Source organism: Nelumbo nucifera, chromosome 7 (assembly GCF_055504915.1).
Source record: "Nelumbo nucifera cultivar China Antique chromosome 7, China Antique-T2T, whole genome shotgun sequence".
NCBI lineage: Eukaryota > Viridiplantae > Streptophyta > Magnoliopsida > Proteales > Nelumbonaceae > Nelumbo > Nelumbo nucifera.
In genome coordinates, this window is record NC_142655.1 from 5,172,463 (window position 1) to 5,199,859 (window position 27,397).

At 35.1% G+C, this 27,397-nt stretch overlaps 2 protein-coding genes across 6 annotated transcripts; one reads left to right on the forward strand and one right to left on the reverse strand.

Annotated features, from left to right (window-relative positions):
• Positions 1-256: 256 nt before the first annotated feature.
• LOC104597448 (zinc transporter ZTP29) lies at positions 257-15,282 on the reverse strand. Its single transcript, XM_010258979.3, has 12 exons — positions 14,794-15,282; positions 11,847-11,905; positions 11,466-11,558; positions 11,274-11,363; positions 11,092-11,170; positions 10,247-10,302; positions 8,000-8,056; positions 7,550-7,590; positions 2,502-2,569; positions 1,931-1,987; positions 1,719-1,836; positions 257-625 (listed from the first exon to the last, which is right to left on the reverse strand). The coding sequence occupies exons 1-12, from the start codon at positions 14,855-14,857 to the stop codon at positions 580-582; spliced, it is 828 nt and encodes a 275-aa protein (XP_010257281.1). The 5' UTR covers positions 14,858-15,282; the 3' UTR covers positions 257-579.
• Positions 15,283-18,453: 3,171 nt separating this feature from the next.
• LOC104597447 (E3 ubiquitin-protein ligase makorin) lies at positions 18,454-26,658 on the forward strand. 5 transcript variants are annotated; one of them, XM_010258975.3, is made up of 9 exons: positions 18,454-18,914; positions 19,822-19,909; positions 19,996-20,762; positions 21,078-21,147; positions 21,937-22,025; positions 22,117-22,149; positions 22,573-22,660; positions 25,860-25,895; positions 26,395-26,658. In XM_010258975.3, the coding sequence occupies exons 1-9, from the start codon at positions 18,904-18,906 to the stop codon at positions 26,497-26,499; spliced, it is 1,287 nt and encodes a 428-aa protein (XP_010257277.1). In that variant the 5' UTR covers positions 18,454-18,903; the 3' UTR covers positions 26,500-26,658. The 5 variants fall into 5 exon arrangements, 4 of the variants coding, with proteins under 4 accessions (XP_010257277.1, XP_088748023.1, XP_088748024.1 ...); XR_002022698.2 differs by lacking the exon at positions 26,395-26,658 and having other exon boundaries at positions 22,117-22,180; positions 25,860-26,266; XM_088891897.1 differs by lacking the exon at positions 25,860-25,895 and having other exon boundaries at positions 26,395-26,657.
• Positions 26,659-27,397: the final 739 nt, after the last annotated feature.

Sequence of the window (27,397 nt, forward strand, 5' to 3'; positions counted from 1 at the left end):
CTTCAGCCTAGATTTACATTAGAAAGTGAACCATGCATACAACAACCTAAGGTCCTTTTCTCCCCTTCTAAAATGTAACAACTCGAATTGCAAAAGACAGCATCTTCTCCACCCTCTCTTCCATGATTCAAACGAGCTCTCTCCCAAGTGCTAATACTTTTTGCTGGACAACCCAGCATTTTCTCAAGACAGTACAGATGGGTCCGAAGCTGTTCCAACAATAACCACCACCATCATTGAATATTGAGATTCCATATTAAAGGAAAAACACTTCTCACTAGTGGCTTTATTAAGAGAATGATGTGAATAACATTTTGAATAGGCAGTCATAAAGAATTAGCACCAGATTTTTGAAGAATATAACAGCTGCACCTCTTTTTTGCTTTCCTTTTTTTCTTCTTTCCCCTTTTTTAGTATATGTACATCCCATTCTATCGATGAGCGATGATGATATCTGCCTTCAGAAAAAGTTGATGGTGATTTGCGCTAAAACAAGTAAGCAGTGGTGGGCATGTCAAGGGCTTAGGTTGGTTGTCTTGGAATATAGAGGTTCTTCAGTCCTTGTCAACAAGTTCACAGCTATAAGCTCATCTCCTTAGGTAAGCTCATTTCAAGAAAATATAAGCTGTGAAAACAGTAAGAGAACTTGTAAGAAATAAAATACTTCAAGTAGGAGAACAATCAGAACATAGGAACTCGCACTACTAAGAAGATGAACCAAATAGGACCTAGTAATGTATCTAAAATCTATACAGTTTGATTCTTTCTTTATCTCCATTAATCCATTTGATCGTAATAAAAGAACTGCTTTGTGTGGGCAAAGTACCAAATGCGATCACCTGGCACCCTATGCCACCGGTAGAAAAGGACTGCAACCCTAGGAAAACATGCTAGTCTGCAGAATGCAAAACTGCGGGTTGTCATATGTGTTTACTGAAGCATATTTCCATAAGAAACCTAAATTCTTAGCTTGCAAGCTTCAAATTTTAGATGATCTGTCAGGTATGATACTCTGGATCCCAGCTCCTGGTCTTTAAAGAGTTTGGCAAGATCAGCATCTTGCAGAAAACAATAACTAAAGAAAAAAATCGTTACAGTAACAATGAATAAGAACTGCATGTTTTTAGTTTTTAGTTATTTCCTGTTATAAAATAAAACAAAAAAATGTGGTGTTCCTGTATAAATTAAAAACAGATTTTCTTCAGGGGAAAAATCATTTTCATGGTTTAATTCTGGCCACATGACAGGATTAACTGAAACTTTGGTCTAATTAAACATGCATTAAGATTTAAGAACTATGTATTTATTTCATATATGCATAATATATCTTTTTGGATCGTCACCTTTCTATATTATCATATAACAACACAAGGTTTTTTCAGTATTATATATTTATCGTTTATGTTTTTCATTGACAATCTTAAATCAACAAAAATTTCAGTCAAATTAGACTTTTCACTTAATAATTTCAATTTCTTTCAATCAAAGCTAAACTGAAAACATTACTTGATGTCCCTTATGAAACAACAATAACAATGTTTATCAGGACTATTAGAAACTATGTTCCTGATCACTGGCATTGCAACTATTCCCCAAAGGCCCTTCGTCATGTGGAAGGAAGTTTATAGAACCCGTGATATTTTAGCCGTTTTCATTTATAGTCTTGACATTGAACTGAAGCATTTCAATAGTTTTCTCTTTGTTATGAACCGGAGTACCTTGCAGACATGAAAGCCATTCCAAAGAAAACGGCTTTGACAGCTTGTTTATGTCCTGCATACTCAAATGCCAATGGCAACATCTCATGCAAGGTGAGAAAAGCCATCACTCCACCAACTGCATGGAAAATAAATATGGAAAAACAATGTCAAAGCAATAGACATAATTTTGGTTGTAACTTGAAAAAGAAGACTCAGATTGCATCTCAAACCTGCTCCAAGCAAGCCCTCCAGAATTTCAGGACTAAGACTGCTTGGGAATAGGTATGCTGCACAAAGGGGAAAAAATATATGTGAATGACCTGTGTGCAACTTCTTAACATTCATCAGATAGGGAACCTCCATGAAATGTTCACTATTCACTAACCTAATCTATGTCAGACCTATACCCCCCCCCTCAATTTTAATGGAGTTTTTTTTTCTTTGATCAGGTAATGATTTTATCGGTGATAGTAGGAATATACAGTATATATTTACAATGCTACATAGTCTCTAAAAAAATCATAAATTACTATACTGGAGCTAGAACAAGTGATATTAGTAATTCAAAGTTTGAAACTTCAAAAGAATGCCCACAAATAAGTGCTTAGTTTGAAATTTCAATACATGACAAGTGCTTTTCAGCTAAGACCTTCCCCATGAATCAAGGCTCTTGGAAAAAGTTACAAGGTAACATTTTATTTTATTCAAGTAGTAGCATGCTTTTTCAAACAAAAAAGAATCACTAAGAAATTTCTTAAGTACATAAAAGCACATGCATGCACTAAAAACCAATTGGCATACCTACAATAACCACCCCAAGTGGTTCAGCAAAGCCAGATAGTGTTGCCAGTTTGAATGCCTGCCATTTGCTGTAACATGACAACAAGGTACATTTAGATATACCAGATGCAATTCCAAAGGTATATATACATATATGCACGTTAACTTTGCAACATAGATTTCTGAAGATCTTTTAAGAAATAATGTACATGGTGCTTCTTGGGGTATCCAAGATGTCACAGGTTCTTCTTCAGGTATTTAAAATAGGTTTAGTAAAAGTCACATAAGATGCAGGGGAGATAGGATGTTGCCTTGATTACAGGGTGAACTGCCACCCATCCTCATTAATAGCTCCTTCTTGGAGCAAGTTACACTATTATAAGTCATCATTGAATTAGGATGGGATCTAGCAGTTAAAAATGTTGCATTTTTGGATGAGTGGGTACCTCAGTAATGGGAGAAGGGTACCTTTATCAAGACAGCTTTGTTTAACCTCCACGTACATGTTGGGGTCGTTGGGACTTCAATTAAGCCTAAGGATATCTTATTCTCTTCCACTCCCCTTGTCTTTTCTTTTTCTTTCTCTATTTGTTGTCTTATCTCAGATCAGCTTCAAGAACTACATTCTATATCATAGCTTTTGCAACAGTGAAGCTTGATAAACTCCAAAGGTACTTTCTTTGAAAATGGATGAGATAAAACTTCAAAATTCTGCTTGGTTATGTATATGTATCACAGAAGTCTTGGGGATTTATACTTTGTATTTACAAAAAAAGGCTTGGATGTTTAGGTAAAAGGCCTATTTATTTGATGAACAAAGCTCTCTTTAGGAAATGGTTACGAAGAATTTGAGGGTAATAGAGCAGTTCATGGAGAAAGGTAGTTAAGCTAAAATATAGACATTCCTCTGGAAGGGGCAGAAATTTTGTTAATATTACTTGAGGCCTGGGGATGTAGAAAGATGTCATGAAGCATAGAGAGGACTCTTGAGGAGCACGGAGATTGGGATTGGTAATGGAACAAGGGTAATCTTGTCTCTGAATTGGTAAGTGATGCAGCTGTTACAGATTCTTGCACCAGTGGCAATTTCATAATTTTTGGAAAATTCTAATATTAGTGAATCTTAATTTCTTGTGTAGTTATTTTCTAGATTTTTGGGGTTGTAGTAACAGGGTTAATTGTCCTGAAAGGTTAAATCATTAAAGTGTTCCATTAAGATATTTTTGGAATTTCAAAAAGTTGAAGTTATAGGCTCATCAAATTTCTTACATCCCAAGCTTCACAAGTCACAACTTGCCTATTTGACATGATTTTGGTGTCACTTAAGTTTTTACTTTTTAGTTAGTAGCTATTCAAGAAGATCAAGATCTTATAAATCCAATATGAACTAGTGAAGTTATTGCCACTTTATTGGTAGGATATCAATCAATGATGGAATTTAAGCATTTTTTATTTTGGGGTCTATTTCAGAGTTGCTTCTTATTTGTTTAGATTTAGCAGAATTAGTAGGAGGAATTTATAGTTGTTCTAGGAGTTATGATCTATATTAAGTAGGGGTGCTCACCGAACCATGAGTTCTTTTTTCAAACCGAACCAATACCACCGGCTTTTGCAATTCCCCAAACTGATACCACCTATTAACCGGTAGACCGATTTTGGTTTTTGACTGGTTCGGTTCTTTGGCTTTTGGTTTTTTATTTTTACAATATATATTATAAATAAATATATAATGTTGTATATAGTATATTATAAATAATAAATAATATAATATATATATTAAAAATATATACCAGTTGGTTTGGATAGCTGCCGGTTTTTTCTAGGTTAACCAAAAAACTGAACTGAAACCATCTTTCAGTTTTTCAAAAATACTGAACCAGAACCAAACTGATCGGTTTGGTTCAGTTTTTCGGTTTTTTATGAGCACCCCTATATTGAAGCACCATTATGAGTTCATCTTAGGTCCAAGGTAAATAAAAGTTGTTTTTGGTTAGTCTTCTAGTTGAGATTGGAGTCTATAAAGAGAGACCTCAGCCCCTACAGTGATTCTATAAACCGAGTCATTGTAAGTCAATTAGAGAGTTAATGGAACAGAAATATTTCTTTGAGATTTACCTGTGGGTAAAAGTGTTTTCTTTACTCTCTTCCTTTTTATTATAATCTCTTCTACTTTTCTTATTTCTGGAGAAGAAAGTTATTCGATTTCTTTTCTTTATTCTCATATCTGAATTTCTTTTTTCGTAATTCATATCCTTAACCCCTTCTTTACCGATCATGTATCCTAGTGACATTTTTTCCTTTACGTCCCACATCAGTAGGCTTCTCAACTCTTCCTACCCAGATGTTGGCAGGATAGTGACCTAAAAAGGGGCCTAGGCAACAAAAATTATGGATAAAGTAGCTGGTTTGTTGATTTTTTTCTCCTCCCTGCATCCTCTAAAAGGGCTTAATGATTGGGAAATCCAGCACGTATTGATTTTTTTATCAAATCCAGCACGTATTGATCACATCTTTAACTAATGAAAAGTTCTTGTTTTAAAGGAATGAGTTACAAGCACAAACAACAGCAATGGGAAGTGTTCTGTGAAGCTGACAGTGATCCAAACTCTCCTTCATTCAATACACACATTATGTGCGGAGGCACAATATCCACCTGTTGCAACAAAAAAGGCATTGGGGTGTAGGCCCAAATGGTATGTGAAATCCGCCCATATGTTGTCCATACAATTTTTGGCATTTTATTTACCTTGTTTATTCTCAGTTGCACATAGACAACAAAACCTTGAGAGACATAATCTAATGATAAAAAAAGGTAGTTTGTTAATTAGGGCTCTATTCAGTTGATTGAGAACAGTGGATTCAGCATGGAGCTTCCATGGAAGTAGGCACAAACTGCCAAACCATGTTAAATCTTGTATTCTCTGTTTGCACTCTTGTCTTTTTGTTTCTTTTGGTTTCTGTCACTACACTAACCTAGGAGAGGACTGAGCTATATGAAGACAAGGAAGATAACAGAAGGTGGTTTGTACTCTCTTTGGTTGCAGGTGGGCTTCCCCTCAAGATGTGGCAGGACTCTTCAACCGAGACTTCTTGAGCCAACCAAAGAAAAGAGGGAAGGTTATGTGGAAAGCTACAAAGGCAGACAATTGTTGGGTGATTTGGGAAGAAATAAATAACAGAATATTCTTGGGGAAGAGTAGAACAGTGGAGGAGGTGATGGACACCATAAAAGTTAAAGTAGCTCATTGGGTAAAATCTTTGCATATCTTCCAAGACTTCTCAGTCACAGACATTCTAAGATCTTGGACAAAAGTAGCACAATTCTCAAGAGTGAAAGAGAAAGTAAGGATGGAATAGAAACCTCCAGAAGGCAACAGGATTAAACTGAATTTTGATGGAAGCTCTCTTGGAAATCCGGGACTGTCAGGTATTGGAGGAGTAATCGGAAATTCTGTAAGGAGAATATTAGCTTTGTTCTCTGGACCGATTGGCATTGGCAACTCTCTAAGAGCTGAGTTAATGTCATTGCTACAAGCGCTGAAGATAGCTAAGCAGCTAGGACTGAGGCATATTGAGGTTGAAGGGGATTCCAAGGTGATCATCTCTTGGGCCAAAAACAATAGAAGTACTCCTTGGACTTTCAAACAAGTGATAAGGGAAGTGGAAAAAGTTGCAAAGGAGGTAGAGGCTGAATTCAAATGAGTTAGGAGTGCAAATCGGATAGCTGATTATCTTGCCAAACAAGGGGCTTTGAGGCAACAATTGTTTTGGGCTGCAAAGTAAAGTGGGACAGAAATATGTACTAGTGTGGGAGCATTAATCCCATACACAAACTGTAAAATTTTAATATAACCCTAAATTTAAATAAAGTTCTCTTTTGCTGATCAAGAAAAAAAAACAGAAGGTGGTAGCATGAAAAGAAACACAGTTTCATGGTCAATTCCTTTCAACTCTTTAAGTGCTTCTTTCTTATCCTATGTTGTGCATTAGATGTACTGTGATGAATACCATGTAAAATGTCCTTCTCATGGACTACTTTGTTAGTAGATTAACCATCAACTGTCTCACCACTGACAGCATTTGTCTTATATTTGTTTTGTATGCATAGAGAATGGAGAAGCAGTCAAACATCTCATTCTACAATCTACACTACTATTAGGTGAGAGAAGATTGGTCTGATCAACTTTTGGTGTGTTAAGTTTCACAACCAATGCTACTGAATCATGGATGTTAAGTCAGGTGGGGTTCAAGGGTTTCAAGAACAATAAGCTTTATTCAAAGATTTCTCAGAGCACTTCTCAGAGTAAGAGGAGCAAATATACTTCTGACAACAACTCATATTCAGCTCATCAAGCAGCTAATGGGGTGTTTGACCCTGTAACCATTTTGATTTTCCATTCTCATTGACTTCAAAGAGAGCTACCAGATTTAATGGTAGATGGGCAATGCCACTTACCCTTTGTCTAGCATGAAAGTATGGAGGTTTTCTGTACAGCTTCCCTCTTTTCAATATTTGAATAGTCCCTCTGTAATAGAGTTGGTATATTGTATAGATAATGTATAGTGGACTTCAATGGCTTTTCATCATTTCAAATTTGATTGGGATAGAATGGTCTTTTGATGTATAGACTGTGTACAGTTCATACTATTATCTCAATCTCAAAGGTTAATGTTTTATATGGAATCAGCCTTCATTTATATAAATTCTTATCTTTACCTATCAAAAGAATGTAGTTGGGCCTACTATTTCCATTCAAAAAAAAAAAAACAATGTAGTTGGGCCACTATGGTATGGAGTGCACTCAATCTATTTCCTTTAATTATTAACATACTACCTACCATCTACTTAGTTGAGTTTATGTTGTATCTAGAACTTAATAATGCTGGAACTATGTCATCATCACCAGTGTTTTCTAATTTGTTGTTTTAGTAATGTCGAAGTACATAAAAATGCATAAGAAGTTAAGAACTTAATCACAAAATCAGAAATTGCCCAATGATTTTTGTTCTTGGTTAACACCTTAAGTTTCTGGCCAAAACTTTGGTTAAGAGGTTTAAGAAATTCTTACCTCTGTGTTGCAAAATAGATAGGTAGTGCTACAGCCACACCCTACAAAAGATAAGCTATAGAAATTATGATCACAAAAAAGAGTGATATGGATCATTTTAAATGAAGGGATCAATTCCTCTTTTCAGAGAATTGAATATAACTTAAAAGTAATGGCTTGTTTACAAGATCTATAGTAAAATTTTAACATTTCTCTTTGGGCTTTTCATTTCTTTTTCTGCATCTTTTGCACTATTTCTTACATTTTCATAATTGATGTATTGCCTTGTACTATCAACAGTGTAAAGGCACAGTAATAACTAATAACAGCTGACTACCTTAATATCTAGATAACCAAAAAGAAAAGAAAAGTAGTAGAACCAGAGTACAAGGTCTAGTTTAGGACTTAATAAGCATACCAAGTCTCCAAAAATAAGATCAACATTTTAGTAACTACTAAGTAACTATATACCTCTGGGATGTTGTGCAGAGCAATAGCTAATGCTAAGTTAAGACCAACCCGGAGTCCCTAAAATAAAGCACTCAACAAACAAAAAGAGTTAGAACTTACATGTGATTCTTAGTTGTTCAAGGCTAGAAATAAAAATATAATCAGATTTCAAATCATCATATCTGGAAAAGATGGTAAAGTCACTGCTACTTAAACAATAGGCATGCAAACTCGATGATTTAATGCCTTCATCTCAAATAAAAAATATTTTCATATAAGCATTTAATTAATTAAAACACGGGGAAAACAGAAAACAGTCTAATACAATATTATTGGAGACTGATTTTGGCACATCCCTGGTGAAATACAAACAAATAAATAAAAAACTGAATGTAATGGTAAGTCAAAACATAAGGGTGCTTTTGTCTTTTAAAGCATGTATGCTTTAGGGCATGTATGTAAGAAGAAAGTAGTTTGATCAGGTTTATTAGGTTTTTTTCTAGATAACTCTACTTGTTTCTTGCTTTCTTCCACATGGAAGGTAGATATAGTGTACAAACCATCCATCAGACAGGAGACCCTCTAGTTGGCCATGTATTCACTCCCCAGTCCACATCATCCCTATATACCACCTTGTATTGGAGCTTTCTCCAAGTGATAACAGCCTTCCAAAAGGTTGCAAAACTTCATTTCTAATCGTGCTCCAGAAAAAGGACTTGTTCTAAAAACAAGACATCGGCTTTCATCCTGAAACTTGCCCATGAGTTGAGAGGAGAGGACAACAGGTACCATGAAGATCCCAAGACATATGGATACATATATACACATAGGTTTGTGTGTTGGTCTATATTATGCATATGCATGTGTATATGCCTTCATCTTTGTGTATGTGTTCCTAATATGTATATGCACATGTTTATGTGTATGTGTATGACAGACATGCACATGTACATAGACAACTCCACCAATATCCTTCATGTCCAAAGCTGAGATAAAGCACAGCTGTGTCAGGTCAGCAGTAGGCAAAGAACTTTTGCCAAGCCCTTGTAGATATCAATCCTGAATCATTGTAAAGCTCATGCTAAAGCATTCTCATGAATTTGACAGAGAAAGAGACTCTCAACAGAATCAAATGGTGAAACAGGATTTACTTTTATTATTATTACTTTTTTTGATAGTTGACAACATATGATTGGAATAAAGCTTTGACAAGTTGAGTATTTACACATGCAGATATAAGAATACAAATAGGAGTTAATCCATGCAAAAACTCCTTGGAAGATGAGGTGTAGCATCATTTAGCTTAAACAGTTTGTATGTATGTGCTAGAAAACACAGATTTTCAAGAAGATGATTTATTGCTGGAACAGCAGACTGAAACTAGAAAACCAGCTCTTATGACCCTATTTACTGTTGAAAAAGTAGGAATAAAGACATGCTGTTCTATGCATTACCAGCCTAGCATAATATTAAGATGGCTCCATTGCCATCTAAAATTCTGACTAATTCATTAATCAATATTGCAAGTTGACCTAGTGAAAAGAAATACCCTTTAGATAAATGCATTAACAGGGTAATAACAATACTGCAAATAAAGGCAAATGAAAGAACAAATATCGTTTGCATTATTATGTACAAAATAATGCAATGTCTAAGTCTAACTAGTAAAAACTCTATCCCCATGAAGGCAGAAAAAATGCCATTAAGCTGTCAACAAAAGTATAAGAAAGTTAGAAAGGTGTTATACTTTACTAGGCAAAAGAAGAAACATAAAGTACCAATGTGGACAGTGGATCTCAAGTTAAGATAGAGTTTACACCACAAAAATTCATGCCATAATATATGCATTTAACTAAATAAGTCTGTACCTTCATTACTACTAAAACAAAGGAATGAATTAGGTCTGTCCTTATCAAAAAGCAGGAAATGAAGAGGAATTGATATACTTTGTTATGCAAAGAGAGAACATATCACCTAGAATTTTCAAATCCATTTTTTTATACTACAAAAGTCTTGCTATAGTACTTTCCTATTGCTACCAAAAAAATATCTTACTATAGCATATGCCACTGAGAAATCCATTGCTAATTACACTATGACTTTACTTGAAAACAACTTAATGAAAATTGACTATAACAAAGACCACACCATGACAGACAAACAGAACTAGAGTTACATTTATAAAGATATACATCAGTGAATTCATCTATACCCTTCTATGTAATAAAGTTAATAAATTACTTCACCAAAAAAAAAAAGTTAAGGTACCTTGATTGATCCAAGGAACACTGCCATTCCCTCTGGAAAATTGTGCAAGCTTATGCCTACAACTCATAAGAGTCAATTCATCCATCAGACAAGACCCAGAGAAGCAACCTTGGCATGGTAAAATTGCAGAATAGTAAGGCCTAATTTTTAACATATTACAGTTTTCCCCTTTTTTCTTTAAAGTAATAGTTGGTAATACCTTTCATAACACAACAATTTTACTAAGATATTTCTCACAATAAAATTCTAATATTCTAATTAAGAAAATTCGTATTATAAAATTTATGAGATGCAAGTGTGGTGGGTTTCCCATCACATTATTCAGTACCACAAGTTTCATAGATAAGCACGGTAAGCTAGTTATGTTTACAACAGTCATAACAATGACAAATTAATTGTAGTTAATTACAATATTTTAGCCAAATATTAAAGGAAAGTATGTTAATTCAGTAACCATACTAAGATATAAATACTTCAATATTTGAGTTGAGATATTGCAATTATATTATTGTTTATGAACTTAACAGTTATTTTACTTTAAAAAGAATATTTTAAGATAAACTACTAGACCTATAAGGATAATATTGTTTTTTATATTCGAGGCATAAGATGAATACATGAATAGTTCACTTAAGCGATCCAAAATAATATACCTTGGATAATCTCAAGAGCTCCTTTCCAGAGACTTCAGAAGTAACTAAAATTTGTAGCACAGAATATGCAGTATTCGAGTAACAAAAATTACAAACTATTCATTGATATTCATACAGTGGTCCAATAAATTTTCATCTAGTACATTAACAAATTAACGGAAATGTTTACTGAAAATAAAATAAAAGGCATACCAATTGCTGTGATAATTCCACTGAATAAAACTTGGCGGTGATGCTTTTTCATTAGATCCTTTCCCCTTTCATCATTTTTCTAATGCTCCAAACCACAGAGAAATAAAATTTTAAGAGACAAAATCAGAATCTCCTTTTTAGGAGTAACCAACTATAAACGTAGGACAAACTGTCTGACAAACCTTTTTACTTTTCACATCTACACTAGGAGCTAATGTTGGTTCAGGGATGAAGCTGGCAACAAAAGCAAAGAAAATAACACCGGCAAAGAACTGCATGACACGAAAAACTGAAAACCAATTAACAAAAGAAAAAGTGGGTGAATCATGTCTCAACAGTAATCCACTTCAAGAATCTGAAGAGGATAAGCTCACCCAAAGATTTCCTTTCAAGAAGCCAATGGAGTTCAAAGCATTATGTGCCAAGTCTAAGAAGGATATGCTCAACATAAGTCCTGCAGCAAAGCCCTGCATGGAGTGTTTGGGTTTTAGAAAATGCTACCATTGATGAAATTTAGACATGGAATTTCAACTTGAACTTGGTGGTCTATGTGTATGTGTGGTAAATAGATTTAAATAACAATTAGACAAATAAAAATAACAAAAAAGAAAACAACCATATTCCCTAACAAGAGTCCTTGCGTCATTCTAACAGAGAACCTCCTCAAGGAACTGTGTCCTTGTTATGTAAGTAACTAGCATTCCAGGGTAATAGGTAGATTGAATTTACCTAAGGAATGAGAGGATTAACTTTACCTGTAAAATCCCAAGCATCTTCAGATTGGGAGCCTGACTAATGATTACAAAAAGTGCACCTGTTTAACATCCAGGACTTGTAATTAAATTGCAGAACTTTTTAGGCATCCATGATTAGTTTCAGGCATTCATTAAAAATTTTAAGGTAATCAGGAAGTCATTATTCCAAGAAAGTTTATCACACAACTATAAATCAATGAATTTGAAGAGAACACAGGTTCAAAACCTCTACTTTAGTGGATGAGTTAACAAGAGAATTGTTCTTAGCCTTGATGCCCCTCAGAATTCACTTCAAAATGGAAAGGTACATTGCACATGAAGAAAATATAACTGTTATTTAAAATTATTTAATTTTAATTTTTATCTTATATGCACAAGCAAACAAACATATTAGGAAAATTACAAGCAAACAAGTATATAAAAAGTATATATACGTATATGCATAAATATATATAAGTACTTGAAACTTGGGTTTTCACCCTTGTAAAAGAAGATAAAGAAACCAATAAATGAAATCTGCATAATAAAGAGGATTCTCACACTGCCTCAGAAAAAATAAAAAACAGAAAATTCGTATCTTGAAAAAAAAATATAGGTACAACATAATCATTTTAGGTTAAAAAACTCTTAGAAGTTTTTAGAGTCCAAGGAAATTATCGGGGGCTGGAGAGTTAATATTGTGATCAAGCAAGCTGTATTAAAAAGTGACATATAGAGGAAGAGAAGCTGCCCTATAAGTACTTCAAAACAAGTAATGCACTAAAAAGTGTCTGAATACTCATTTTTCTCTGAGGGACACGTAGAGGAAGAGAAAACCTGAACACCAGACAATATTAAAATTGCCTATAAGCAAGGATACTCTATTCAAATATTTTTACATTTAGTACTTTCTAAGCATTCATTTTGTGTTTTACCTTGACTTTATTAACTTCCTTTCCAAAGTTAAATAAAGTTTAGTTTAATTCTTAAAATGATTTCCTTTTTTGTTTCCAAGGGAGAATTGATGCTGTAACTTCTTTTTTATAATATTTTATTTCTTTCAGAATTTAAATTTGTATATTATTGTTTATACAATAATATACAAATTGCCTCACCTCGTGTCTTGTGCCCCAATCTCTAGGAAACTATTATGCCTTAGTTGCACTCACTTTTAAAGCACTGCTTATAAGATCATTATGCTCCTTCAACTTTTGTTGTGCTTTGTATGGTTTGTGCAGACAAGGGTTTGGGCGACTTTATAGATTGCAATTCACCACCCAAAGTTATAGGTTGTTGCTCTGCAGGTTGCATTTGGATTTTGCAAACCCCAATTCTAGGTTGGCCTGCAGGTTCAGGACTTGGTCCAGTTCAAGCTTTCCTCACTATTTGGTGACAGTGACATTCATTGGACCTTGAATAACCACAAGCCATGGTACTCCAGTTTTATTGGTTCCCAACACTTCACTCATTTCCCAGGTGCTCCTCTCTATATCTAAGAAAGAAAGACAGGCAGTCCAAATTGTTACCTGATAAATATAAATTATGGACCAAACCCTGAGAGCAAAAAGGGAAGATCTAAACCAATTCTCCAAGAACTCAAGGCCCACAATCTGAAGCCATATTTGCACAAGTCGTGTAGAAATCTTGGCAAAACAGAACCGCTTCCATTTCCATATTTTCTTCCTTGGGATGTAGTCCAATTGCAAATTGCCTCATTCATTCCCTTTATTAAACCTTATGAGATTACCCAGATTACATAAAATCTGCCCAGGTTCTATCATCTTCAGAATTTTCAGAAGGAAATCTGCTTGATTTTAGACAGAAATTATTATAACTTTCTCAATTTGCTTTGTGGCATTTAATAATTTGAGGTATATTTTGTCTCAAGGGTGCAAAAAAAAGACCTATAACTGCACCAGTAAGGAGTGACTTGGTACAAACAAATGGCTCTAAAAGAGCAAGAGAAAGGCCAGCAAAGACATAGGATTGAAGCAGTGAGAAATGATCCAAATATGTAAAGTTTGTCTGAGGACATGACCCTCATAGATTGCAATTAAATAATAGGATTAATGTAGCCAACCCCATATAGCTGCAATAAGAATTTGTTGAGTGGAGTTGAATTGAGTTGGTAATTTGTCTTGAGAAACATGCAATTTCTTAAAGGCAAGAACAAAACCAGCTTGGATGAATCCTAAAGGGTAGCCTGAATATATTTATCTTTACAAACATTTTAACTTGCCTCCTTGAAATACTATATTAAAGAAGATAAAAAAAAAGTAATAAAATTAATTGAATTTGGAAAATTAGTTACAACATTCTCTGTCACAAAACTAGGCAAGCTATACTGACGTAACATTTTTTCCTCAGAACACGTTCAATAATTATATCATAATCCCTATTTCTGTGGTCCAACCCAAGCCTTTCACTTGAATCAACTTTACCCAATTATATTACTTGAATAAGGATTATCGAATATAACGTGCACAAATCATCAAACACTCAAACTATAAATAAAATACCAAAAAAAATGAGGCTAGTTTCCACCATATCCATATTCATAAAGAATAAACTGCAGAGAACAAATGAAACAAAAAGAAAAACAAATAAAAAGTATCCATATACAGCTAAAATATCGTAGAACAAGCAAGTAAATTTTAAGGAAATGAATAATAAAAAATAATTAGTGCATCGTTCATGATAAAATGTCACCAGTATCACAGAATTCTAAAGAGAACTAATAAAAGTTAATTTATACCCAGATGTCCACTTTGCTAATATTGTACGAGAAAACTGGAAGCAAATAAATCTTCAACAACTATCAAACGAATCATCTAAAGAAACGCCTATGGAAAAAACAATATATGACTCATTTTACATTTTAGAGACGCAAATGATAGAACAAAAGAAACCAAGTTCAGAATTTAGTTATATAGACCAAATTCACGATTCCAAGCTTTCAAAGTCATACCCATCGACGTGCTCAATCCACCGACGAGGGAGAGAGCAATAGCGACCATAACCTGAGAATCCATGACCAATCGTACTCGAAACTACAAGTTGCAATTTCCAAACAAAACAACCCGCCAGAACAGAGAAGAATATGATCTAGGGTGCTCGTATTCTCTCTAAAACAGGAAAAGGAGAAGCAGTGGCGGGCGCAAATACAATCTGCGGAGTTACTTCTCTCTGGGAAGAAAGGCAAAGAGAATGTAACGCACAAACACTAAGAGAAGGCCTGCGATTGAGAGGATAAGTGGTCACCACTCACCAGACTCATCACCATGGCACAGACCTTCAAATAAGTTGTAACTCCTCGATATTTAAGCTGCCATTGACAGTCTCGGGCTCTCAGCTTGAGAGAATTTTTAATGGAGAAGGAAGAGATTGTGTGAAGGGCTTGTCTCAAGTTTCGTTAAGCTTGCTCAGCCAATCTGTACGTTTCATCTTTTCATGTGTATTATTTATTGTATATACCTGCCTTTTCAGGCTCTTTTTTACTTCACCCACATTTGAATGCTGAGAATCTTTGGATTCCTTTTTTGTTATGTTGGAAGTGCCCATCAACCATCATAGAAGAATGGATGAATTCTGGGCCTTACACGTGGCCTTATTATTCTTTGTTGGAAAAATTCTTGATATCGGCACTTCTAAATTTTTGAAATCGTCACGTCAGTTAACAAAAACAAAACATGATCTTGGACTCTGAAAAAAGCAAAAATTAAGTTAGTTTTGCTTAAAAAAAGAAAACAAATTTTTGAACCATTAAAATAAGGGTTTTTAAAATAAATTTTGAAGTATGTGAATTATACAATTTATCGTAGACAATATTAATATATTATTATTAGATAACTATATGAAAATATGCTTTTGAAACCTGAAATTCAAGAACGTGTTTTAAACGACTATATAATAACATGTTTTCTGTTTTAAGAAACAATCTATTGATTGATCAGATGGTTTTTATTTGTTTTTAAAACCCGCAACAGAGGAAAGCAATCCATGTTGTAGAATGTCCCTGTAGTAAGGAATGGCAATGGAGAGGGGCATTCATTTCTATTGGGGATAGGGAATCCTCGAAATGGGAATATAACAAAATTATGGGGTATTTTAAAAATGAGATAATGGGAATTTTGATGTATTTGAGAAATTAGATTATAGGAATTTAGGGTAACATTTTAAAAGTTAATAATAAACCTAAAGTTATTTTAATAATTTACCATCGGATTTGGGGTGAGATTGGGGAATTATATGCCAATTCCATTCCAGCCTCGTATCTAGTTGAGGGCAAAAATGTTTTCCCTATCTCCACCTTGTCCCATTTAAGACCGGGGAAAACCCTCCCCATTCGGGGTGGGACAGGGCAGGGCCGGGCCTTGGTTCAATAGGGAAAATTGCCGGCCCTAATTTTGGTGCTAAATTTGATTATATAATGTTATCATGTCTTTACCTTTTATTTGCACACGTATATACAGCATGTCCTTAAATTAGTAATAAAAAAGATGTAAAATAATTTTTCTATACAAGTTTTCTTGCAACTAAAGCTTGTGGCATTTAAGCCCTCTTTATATGTAACTTTTCCCAATTACTCCTTTTTATGGCAAATAAAATTTCATTAAAGAAAAAGAGAAAACAAGATAAAGTTTTCTTGTTGTTTGGTCATGTGTTATTAGTTTGAATATTTTTATTGTTCGAGGGAATTTTACTAAAGATAAACTGGTTTATTATTTTATACTAGTAAAAGTGTACGTGGCAATTTCAAATGATGGTGACGATAATAATACTTCAGTGTTTTTATTAGAATTCACGAAACAAATAATGGTGATCAAACCATGGTGTACTGATGTATATATAGTCATTCAAATTAAAGACTTAACTTCAAATGTTCTTATAGTTTCTATAAATGTTTTTAATGTATTGTTGAACTATAGAGTTGGATTTATTAGTTTGTCAACTAGACACAATTTTTAAGTATCTTTTAACCTAAATCACTTTATTGTCAAAAAAAATCATTGACTTGGTCAAACAACCAAATAAGGTCCTTATTGGTTGAACTACTAATTTATTTAACCAAGAAAATGGATTATGGTTAAGACATTCATTTTATTTTTGGTATTTTTAGCCATTTTTATCTTTACTAACAATAATTCTCATTTTTAAATTAAAATATTTTTGTTTAATCTGAATAACATATAATATTAATGCATGTTCAATATTTTTTTATAAAACTAATGAAAATTATATATTTTTATTTTTATTATTTAATAAAATTTACTTATTTACCAAGAGGAAATGCAATTCCAATATATTGTTTGATATTGGTTTTTAATTTGAGGGTTAAATCAATTGATTATATTGATAAATCAACCATCCAAATCAAGATTGTAGGTCTATTTATCACTAAATTAAACCACTTGCCTATGGTGACTTAGCTAACTAAATCATTAAATCATTTGACATAGCTAGCGGAGTCATGTGTTAGATATATGCTTTTTTATAATTTTTCTTCTATTTTTTATCCAATTTCATCATTAATGGAAAATAATTCTCATTTATCACACTTTTTTTAATATATAATATTATCAAAATTTATATGCAATTTTATACATTTCTATAGTTTCATATATTATATCATTTAATTATACCATCATGTGTTGCCCCATTTGTTATGGACAGTTAAACCACTAATCCACCACTTGGATGAAAAAATACTTTGCTTTTTTCGGTTGATTTTCACATTTATTTAATATTATGCCAATTTTTGCGGGTTGGCATGGAATTTTTTATATGGTGGGTCATAATGGAATTTTCCTTATATTTTATATATTAATATTGTTATGATACTTAAACACACACATAGGTGTCAAGCCCATGGGCCTTAAAGGTCAAGCCTGGCCTAGGGCCCAGGCCATACTTGGCATGGCACGGTATTGGAGACCGGATCTGCTCCTCACACCTGGTGCCTCACACGCACATCCTATCATGCATTGGGAACATTTACCGCATCTATTGATTATTATTCACGGGAGATATTCCCAATGCATGATGGATGTGCCTGTGAGGGGCCTATTTGTGAGGAACAAATCCCGTCACACAGTATTGTAGCACACAAGCCATGCCGACCCGTGGGTGGCCCAACCCGTTTTACAACACCACTATGTCTTAACTTGTACGTAGTAAAACTAAACCACCCTCTACATGTAACATGTGCAGCTTTGAAAAGGGTAAATTACAAATAGGTATCTCATACTTTGGGGATAATAACATATAGGTATCTTAAACTTTTAATTACAACTAAATTCTTAAAAATAGACATTTGAATCGTACTCGATTAGTTAAACATCATATGGTGTCAAAACTACCCTTCTAGGTCCCTAGATGAATTTAAAAACCTATAAGTGAACTATAGTTAAGCGAGACCATACAAGTTGAATTGACATAAGGGTTATTTTGGCATTATATAATATTTAAGTAACGGAATAATAATGGATGCACACAAAGTGTCTATAATTTTAAGAGTTTTCGATTGAAAGCTGGGGGCATCCATCTATCACAGTAGCTCGAAAGTACGAAGGTGTATGAATCTTCCCTTTAAATTACCCTTGAAAAAAAGAATGATAATGGTTGAATTCCCGTGGACGTGGTTTCAACAAATAAAAAATCACGACAACGGCGCTCGCTCTCTGCACGGCCGAACCCAATGGCGCCTGGCGTCCGTACACCTCATATGGAAAGCATGGAGCTCTGAAGGACCATGCCCTCTGTTTCATTCGTAACTACGAAAAAACCACGCCACGCCGACACCATACATATTTTTACTTCCGATTTCCGAAACATCAGAAAATAGGGGCAAATTCGTATTTATCGCGTGAATTGGATGGCCACGGTGTTATCTCCCTTAGAAATGAACCACCAAAAACCCTAGAAAGCACAGAAGGAGGATCAACCGATCAAACTTCGCTTTCAATTTCGACGCCATCAATTTCGTTTGGTCTCTCGCTCCCCCTTTTTCTCCCCTTGGTTTTGGATTTGCTGTGAAAAGTCGAGAAATTCGATTTGCAGAAACATTTCCCCGTTCGCCATGTCGAAGAGGTAATGCTTTCTTCACTTTTGCATTATCTAGCTGAAACGGAGCTTACTCATTTATCTAGGGTTTTAATTTTTTTCCCGAAACTCAATACTTTTTTTTTTTTTCTTCTATTGCTTTTCCTCTTTTCTTTTAAATTATTTGACGATTGTTGGATGAAATCTTGGTTGAGAGGAAAACTGACTGGAGTCTAGGTATGGGTATTTTAGGAAATTTGGAACAAGGAAATAGGTGTGTTACGGTAGGGCCTGTTTTGTCTCGTGGGTTTCATGAATTCAGGGTTTTAAGCTTGAGAGTTATTTAGAATTCCTGGTTGAGAGACAATAATACTTGTATTCTTTCTTCCTTCAAGAATTTGGTTTTAGGAGGTTCGGAAACAATTGAAGATTATGCATTTATCAAAAAAAAAAAAAAAAACAATTGAAGATTGTTTCAAGATTTAAATCCTTCAATTGAACAAGAAATTATTATTATTTTTTTTTGGGGAGGGGGGCGCTCAAAACACATTCTAAGAATTGATTCTTAAAAATTTTAGCTTAAAAAGATTCGTTTGTTGGTTCAAAACTCATCCTTCAATCAAAAAAATATTTGTCTTGATTACTTGGAGTATATTATGCATGGAAAGGGAAAATCATCAATCACCTTCAAAAGCTGGTTACAGTAGCCGGCTTCTACACCTAAAACAGTCTGCGGATTATATGAAAAGGCCCTTCTTTTGAATGTAAAGAAGTCCTTAAGTTCCAACACCAAAATATTTGCAACATTTTACAATTGTGCCTTTAGCAACTTTGCTCTATTTTTCATTGTCAGGCCCCACAGGCTACTTAAATTTCTCCACACTTCTCACTTATCTCAAATTTATCATTTTTTTTACATGTTTCTTCTTTTATTTCATTATATTAATTCCTTCAGGATTCTTTGCAAGTTCTTTGCACATGGAGCATGTCTAAAAGGGGAGCACTGTGAGTATTCACATGATTGGAGGGACCAAGCAAATAATGTAATGTCTTTGTTCTGTTTACATTTTCCAAATATTTGTAGATGCATGGTATCTTTCCTTATAGTTTCTTTTTGTTGTAACGATAGGTGTGCACCTTCTATCAGAAAGGAGCATGCTCTTATGGTAGTCGATGCAGGTATGAACATGTTAAAATTTCTCGTCTGCAACATTCGGTCTCATCATCATCAACAAATTCTCATCAACATTCTTCTAGAATTACATCAAGTGGGGAAACCGCTTTGGTCCCGAGTTTTCCTGCAGAACTTTCATCTTTGAGTAGACCCTTCTTTCCTCCTGGTAAACCGGCTTGGAGTCATGCTTCAGGAGATTATAACTTCTCAGACAATGAAAATGATAGGGAATCTGTAATTGTTAGGTCTGCTGACCATTCTATTTGTTCATTTGCTGCTGCTGGTAATTGTCCTCGTGGGGAAAAATGTCCACACATACATGGGGACTTATGTCCCACTTGTGGAAAACATTGCTTGCATCCTTATAGGCATGATGAAAGAGAGGAGCACATGAAGATGTGTGAAAAAAAGAAAAAGCACCTTGAGGCATTGAAACGCAGCCAAGAAATTGAGTGCAGTGTGTGCCTAGATCGTGTGCTTTCAAAGCCCACAGCTGCTGAACGGAAGTTTGGATTATTATCAGAATGTGATCATCCGTTCTGTATATCCTGCATAAGGAGTTGGCGTAGTAGTTCACCAGCTTCTGGCATGGATGTTAATACTGCATTGAGAGCCTGCCCAATATGCCGCAAGCTTTCATATTTTGTCATTCCAAGTGTCATTTGGTATTCCACAAAAGAAGAAAAGCAGGAGATTATCAATGGCTATAAAGCAAAACTCAGGTACCATAATAATTGTATAGATTTATTTATTTGGTAACTGAAAACTATATTTATTGAGAAAAGAACAAAGAATGTATATATACAATGATGGCAGTCATCTCCAATTTGATCTCACCCCCCTAATTATGGTGGCAGTGGGATTTAATCTCAAGTCTTTGCTACAGAAAGCTAGAGACCTTACCAACTGAGCCACCATCAGTTGGTTAAATAATAATTAATTGATTAATTACTACTACCTTACCCCTTCCCCATATACGACTCATTATTCTGGGTGTTACTAATTGATTTTGGAACTAAGCTAGCTTCTTTTTGCAGGTCTATTGATTGCAGATACTTTGACTTTGGAAATGGCACATGTCCTTTTGGGACTAGTTGTTTCTACAAGGTATATTGATTGCTAACAAGAAACTCATAGTTGATATTGCCAAAGCATATTCACATGTTTCTTATTTTGAATGTAATCATTGTTTTGCATTCTAAATGCCTCCTTGCTCTTGCATGTAATGTTAAGCTGTTTAGTTTTTCTAGTAAATTTCTGTTGCCTTTTCTATCTGATGGATACGGTTGAATAAGTTCTTGTTAGCATGGGTTCACTTCCTTTGGTCTAGTTCCTTCTCTCTTGTGGTTGAATAGTCTTCTTGTAGCCTCATTTTGAGGCTTCCTTGGTTAAGCCCTCTTTTACTGGCTTTGTGCCTGTACTCTTTGTTATTTTCCTGACATAGATATACTCTTTTTATTTCCTGATAAAGAAGGTGAATTGCCCTTTTTGCTTGCAAGTCTCCTTATTGCCCTTTTAAAACATAACTTCCTAATCATTTCTGTGTTTGTGATGTCATAACTGGGATGTAAACTTTCTTGAAGGTGCGGGCATTCTGTTATATGATCAATTCATTGACTTTAGTGTATGTTCTATGATGAATTGACAATTTCTTTTAACTATCCAACCTTGTTGTATCATGAAGATTGTGTAAAAATTTTTAGTTGAAAATGAACTGGATTGGCAGAACCAATGGCGGCTTACAGTCCTAGAATTAATGAAATTGCATTACTCCATTAAAGCTCCATTGATCTATTGTCAGGAACAAATTTGTATTTGTATCTAGTGCTAGGCTTGATTTTCTTATATATTGGTCCTTACATTGAAGTTTTGTTGCATGGATTTTTCTATTTGCAGCATGCTTTTCGTGATGGTCATCTGGAAGAAGTGGTTCTGCGGCATCTTGGAGCTGAAGATGGGAACACAGTCATTGCAAAAGATATTAGGTTTGTCCTACACCATGATCTTGTTATTTGGAATCAATTTTTTGGCAGGTTCTTGGTTCTTTCATTTCACATTTTTCCTGTGCTTTTTTAGGCTCTCTGACTTCCTTGGTAGCTTGCATTTGAGGTGAGCGCTGCTTGATTGAAAGGCTTTAAGCGTAAGTTCTCAATTTCCCCAAAAATCTTGATTTTTTTTAATGCTTCAATACCACAATTAAGAGGTGGTGTATTTAATCTGGGATTAATCATCCAAAATAAAAGAGAAAAACAGAAGTTTGCTTCATTTAGGATATAATTAATATCATATTATTTACACCATCATAAACTTATGATGGCAATATGAGCCTTTGTTTATTATGGCATTTTCTGGGGTAACCAGTTCTGTATTTGTGGCTAAGAAGTCAGTGGCCTATGCTAAGCCTCCACTTATTTGGATTCACATGGTTCTTCTAATCTGCAGGTTCCTTTTTATTGACTAAATGCTTGCCTTCTAAAATCCTACATTATTATTTTTTTCCACTTTCTCTGATTTTGGTGTCTATATTGACAGGATGTTTATTGTTAGCAAGCAACTACATGTGACTTCAAGGCCCAAAAAATTTGTCTTTTTCCCATGCTGTACTTCACTTCTTTGCAAGGTTAGATGCTCATTTCCAAGACTACAAGATTATTTAGTCAACTTCAACATGGTTGAAATCCTAAGCCATGCCTGAGGTGACGGGGCCTTTTTTATTTCCTTGAGGCATTTAATCTGCAGTTAAGAAAGAATAATCGAATTATAAAGTATTTGGAAAATACACAATTCGGAAACTTCCAACAAAATATAAAATGGCCTATCTGTTTACCTCGTAATTACTCCAAAGGCCCTTGTCTTGGAGTTGGAAGGGTCCATTAGAAGTCCAAAATGGGCACTGACATATGCTCCTTCACATTACCATCAATTGCTTGATAGCTTATCTATTTTGGAGCCAGTGCTCCACAGAGTGTACAATAACCTAATGAGAAAATATCCAATGAACACATACAGGTGCAATTAAATATTGTATTAATCAACAAAAAAGGAGTAAAAAAGAATATGTTTAATTAAAGGTGTGCAAAAGGAGCAGCAAACTTAATAGGCTCTGTGACAGAAATATCCACTATCACTTCTTTGCTGAGAAAGTAGTCTGTAGTTTATATTTTTCTGGTTTGTTCATCTAATATGCCTGGGTCTAGTGTATTTAAAGGGGTTACTTTTTTTTTTGATAAATAACAATGACTTTTATTAAGATATTTAAAGGGGTTACTTTAGCCCATTTGTTGTAATCTTACGGTTATTCTAAGTGAGAGCATATTGATAGTGGCCTGGCTGATTGGGAGAGTAACTTTTCTCCCTCATTACCACCTTTCTTACTCTTATTTTGATTGTTCTTCTCTTCCCTTTTCAGTTATTTTCTCTTCCCTCTTTCTTGTGCACCTAGAACAGAGTTCATTCTTCATGTTGGTCCTTGAATAAGAGAGGGGGGGGGGTGAGTTTCCAAATTGGACACTGAAGTCTTACAATAGTCTGATGACATGAAGTTATCTGTCAATGTTATCTACTCCTTTAGTTCAACTCCCTTTCCTTGAAAAAAAGAAGGGGGGGGGGGGTCCCACATAAAATTGTTTCGGACATGGATGTTGGTGAGCAAGAGGCCCAGTGGTGTGGTTTGGTAACTTCTGCGATGGATACATCTATTTGGACTCCCACTACATGCATCGAGTTTGGTGACCTTCAAGGAAGTTGCCAATGCCCTTGGCAGTTTCATCGCTGTCGACTCTGCAAATCTTGAATGGAAACTGTGTTAGGATGCGTATTTGGTTAGGTCTCTTGCCAAGATACCAAAAAATATGGAGATCATTGTTAAGGGTTCTAGGTTCATGAGTGGCTGTTGAAGATGAAGCTAGTTCATTGAGAAAGCTTCAGCCAGTTGTGGCTCTATGTTCAAGCAAGATTTTCTGAGTTGCAATAGGTGGAGGTTAAAGTGGCAGAGAAATCAGAACCTGTTTCTTGCCTCAAAAGATTAAGACAGCTATCTATACTGCCTCTGATTCGCAGGCGAAGGAGGTGAAGTTGTTTAATGTTTCAGGTGCAGGTCAGTTAGCTAATTTGGATCAAGTAAATGGGTATGGCTTAAAGTCGGAGTGGGGGGTGGGGGGAGTAACTAGTTGCAGTGGGCCCAAAAAGTGAAGCCCAGTCACCCCCCTCTTTGTTGCTTAAAAGCGGTGGGCTGGTCTAAGTGATGGTCCAACCACGAGAGTCTGAAATCCATGTTGGTTTTCCAGAAGCTCAAGCCAAGTAGGTGTTTGGTACCATTGCCATTTTTTATCAGAAAAGCACTGCCAGGTCAGCTCCAAGTAGGTGCTTGTTGCAATGGAGACTCACTTGTTTTTTGAACCGTTTAAAGTGAAGTGGTTGGACTTTCACTTTTCTTGGGTTATGTGAAACCACATTTTGGAAGAAACATCAAAATGACATTTCTTGGAATGGCAAACCCCGACCTATGCTACAGTACCCTTTGAATTGTGATAGATTTCCGCACCTGTCATTGTTCACACAGCTGTAGAAAGTAGAAACGTATAAAAAATTTTGAGGTGGAGGAATGTATAAAAAACCCCTTTATCTTATGTGGTGCCTAGCTGTCATAATGAAATAGTAAAAATGTGCACTGGGTTATGTGCATAATGCCACCCACTTTTCTGTTTCTCAAGAGAAATTCCATACAAATGGTACCTGAGAAAACGACAATGGTCCCAAACATACCCTAATTCAAGGAAGTTTCAGTTGGGTGAGTTGTAGGTTCAAATGGTTGAAAGTAGTGAGGAATCAGATTGGTCAGTTAACAGTCTGGACTGCATTTCTGATTGTAGGAAAGCGAAGATATTAGCTGAGTTCTATGATGACATAGTTGTTAAAATCTACAGCAAAGGAGCTTGTAGAAGGTGCAGTAGGGGACATGGAGGCAGGGGTAGGAAAGTGTCATTAGGCAGGTAGGGGCCGGCCCAGGCCTTTTTTGGGTCTTTGTGGTTCCGAGGTTTTCTTCTAATCTGTTAGGCAGGTTTTTTTGGGCCTGTGGGTTTTGGTTGTCTTTGTTATTATCCTTATTGGCTCCTAGAGCAGTGTGATTACACATTCTTTGCTTTTCTCTTTCTTAATTTAATTTACCTTACCTTTCTCCAATAGAAAAAAAAAAATTGAAGACAAATAGAAAATTCCTAGACTCAACTTTATGACCCACATCATAAGCACTGACAATGTACAAAATAATGCCTTCCCACTACTTATCAAAAAAAAAAAAAGCCTCCTGCCTCCCCACCCCAGCTCTAGCTAAACTGTCTTTCACCTAATTGAGCTCTCTGGGTCCATCTATTATAGTATCAGTTCATTGAGTTCAGATATGCGCCCCACGATGTCCCACAGCGCATCCCTGCCTTGTATTGGGAACATCTCCCGATGATGACATTATCAGGTCTGGTACTATCATCGGGAGATGTTCCCAATACACGGCAGGGATGCTCTGTGGGACATTGTGGGAACTCCAGTTTATCACTATCTCCTCTATTCTCTATAATCTGCCAAAGAAACCACTAAACCTAGAGAAAACATTTGTATGAAAGTAGTTTGCATATTTTTCCTCTTCGTTTTCCCCCAAATAAATTCTCTTTGAAACATAGCATGGCGCTTTTGTGCTTATGTTATTTCCAAGTATACATTTGATTCTGATTGTGATATTGGTTTTTTCAGTCTTCTATGAAATTCTTGATGTCTTGTTTCTTTTTGAAAATTCTTTTCTTGCTAATCTGTTGACTGTCATACAGAAGTTCTTGCCGGGGAGCCAAACAACGGACTTGAAGGTGCAGTCATAAGAATAAAGTGCATTCATTATTAAACAAAAAAAAAATATATATCTATATGTGAGAAAAAGGGTTAAAAATGGATGAAAGATTGTACATATTTTTGAGAACTTATGTTTGTTGTATGCGGTGGTTCCCCTAAAATAGCACTAGAAGGATTCAAAATGATGGGTGAAGTGGGTGATTATTAGACAACCCCATGTACTCATCATCACTACATTAGAAGCTGTACATAGATTGATATGCTTTTGGATGTGGGATTTATATCAATATTGCATGATATGATGAGGCCGAAAAAATTATTTGAAATTGTATGTGTACATATATAGACTCAAGAAATAAAAATACAAAAAAAAGGGGTCTTCCAGAGATTCTGCCATTGTACGCATCTGGGTTTCGATAGTTTTTATTTTCGCAGGTTAAAATGAATCCGAATTTGAAATCTATTAAATTAAATGTCAATGCTGATATTTTTTTTTTGGTATTCGGTGCATGGCAGTTAATAACTTCCTCCCTGACCCCTTTTTCCCGAAGTGCTGATTGCGGGATTCTATTTCGCGTTGGAACAAACCAGCTAACACACCTACGAATCAGTCCTCGGTAATGTGATAAATGCTGAGAAGTTTTACAGGCACTAGACGACAGGTAGAGATGAGTTGGGACTTAAATATGCTTCATCAAGGAACTGAAAAGGATGTACTTAAGTTTACCCTTTCGAGCTCTCTATCTTTACTAGGTTACAGATTTTTAAAGTTCAATTCTAACGTCGTTAATGAACAAATTTCCCATAATCTCTCTTGGTTCGTCTCTTCTCTGAGTCTCTCACCAGGCACCCCCCACCCTCATCCATCGACTCCTTTACCCAATCACATTGACATGTTAAGGGTTTCAACCAAAGGTGGATAAACGGGCCATCTGCCTGAGTCCACATCACCTGGACCTGATTCAAAGGAGATTCCTTGTACCATTCATTTTCTTTGAATCCAAATAAGAAATATTAGGAAAAAAATGAACCAACAAAATGAGAAATTTGAAAACCCATCACTTATTTCATAGATATAAACAAGGGAAGATTCGAGGAGTAAATAATATCAATAAAATGAAATGGAAGAGCACTTAAATTCTACGCAAATCGAGGTCAAAAGGGTGAATGCCCAGCATTTCAGCTTTATTAATCTCTTTTTTTTTTCATTCACAAACTTCCCGAGGCTGAGTTTGGAAGGAATACAAATGCAAATATGTAGAGCGCAAAATCTTATATTTTATATTATTTTGCATGTATTTATGCTGTACATATTTGCATTTATAATCTTTTCAAACTGAGCCTCAGAAAAATCAAAACAAATGGCATCATATGATCATATCTATTCTAGAGATGGGCGTTTTTTTCTGAGTTTTTTGAAGCTATTTTGGATGTGGATCCTTTACCCTTCTCACCAGACAAAAAACCCGAAACTCGTCGAGTATTACAGAAAAATGATCTTTCATCGCTCATTCTATAA

Excerpts from the sequence above, each read along its gene's own strand:
- LOC104597448 (XM_010258979.3), bottom strand. The coding sequence starts at position 14,857 with ATGGATTCTCAGGTTATGGTCGCTATTGCTCTCTCCCTCGTCGGTGGA. Across the intron at positions 11,559-11,846 it reads AGATGCTTGGGATTTTACAG|GGCTTTGCTGCAGGACTTAT; the intron begins GTAAAGTTAATC and ends CACTCCATGCAG. Across the intron at positions 2,570-7,549 it reads ATCTATTTTGCAACACAGAG|CAAATGGCAGGCATTCAAAC; the intron begins GTAAGAATTTCT and ends GTCATGTTACAG.
- LOC104597447 (XM_010258975.3), top strand. Across the intron at positions 19,910-19,995 it reads GGAGGGACCAAGCAAATAAT|GTGTGCACCTTCTATCAGAA; the intron begins GTAATGTCTTTG and ends TTGTAACGATAG. Across the intron at positions 22,661-25,859 it reads GTACTTCACTTCTTTGCAAG|AAGTTCTTGCCGGGGAGCCA; the intron begins GTTAGATGCTCA and ends ACTGTCATACAG.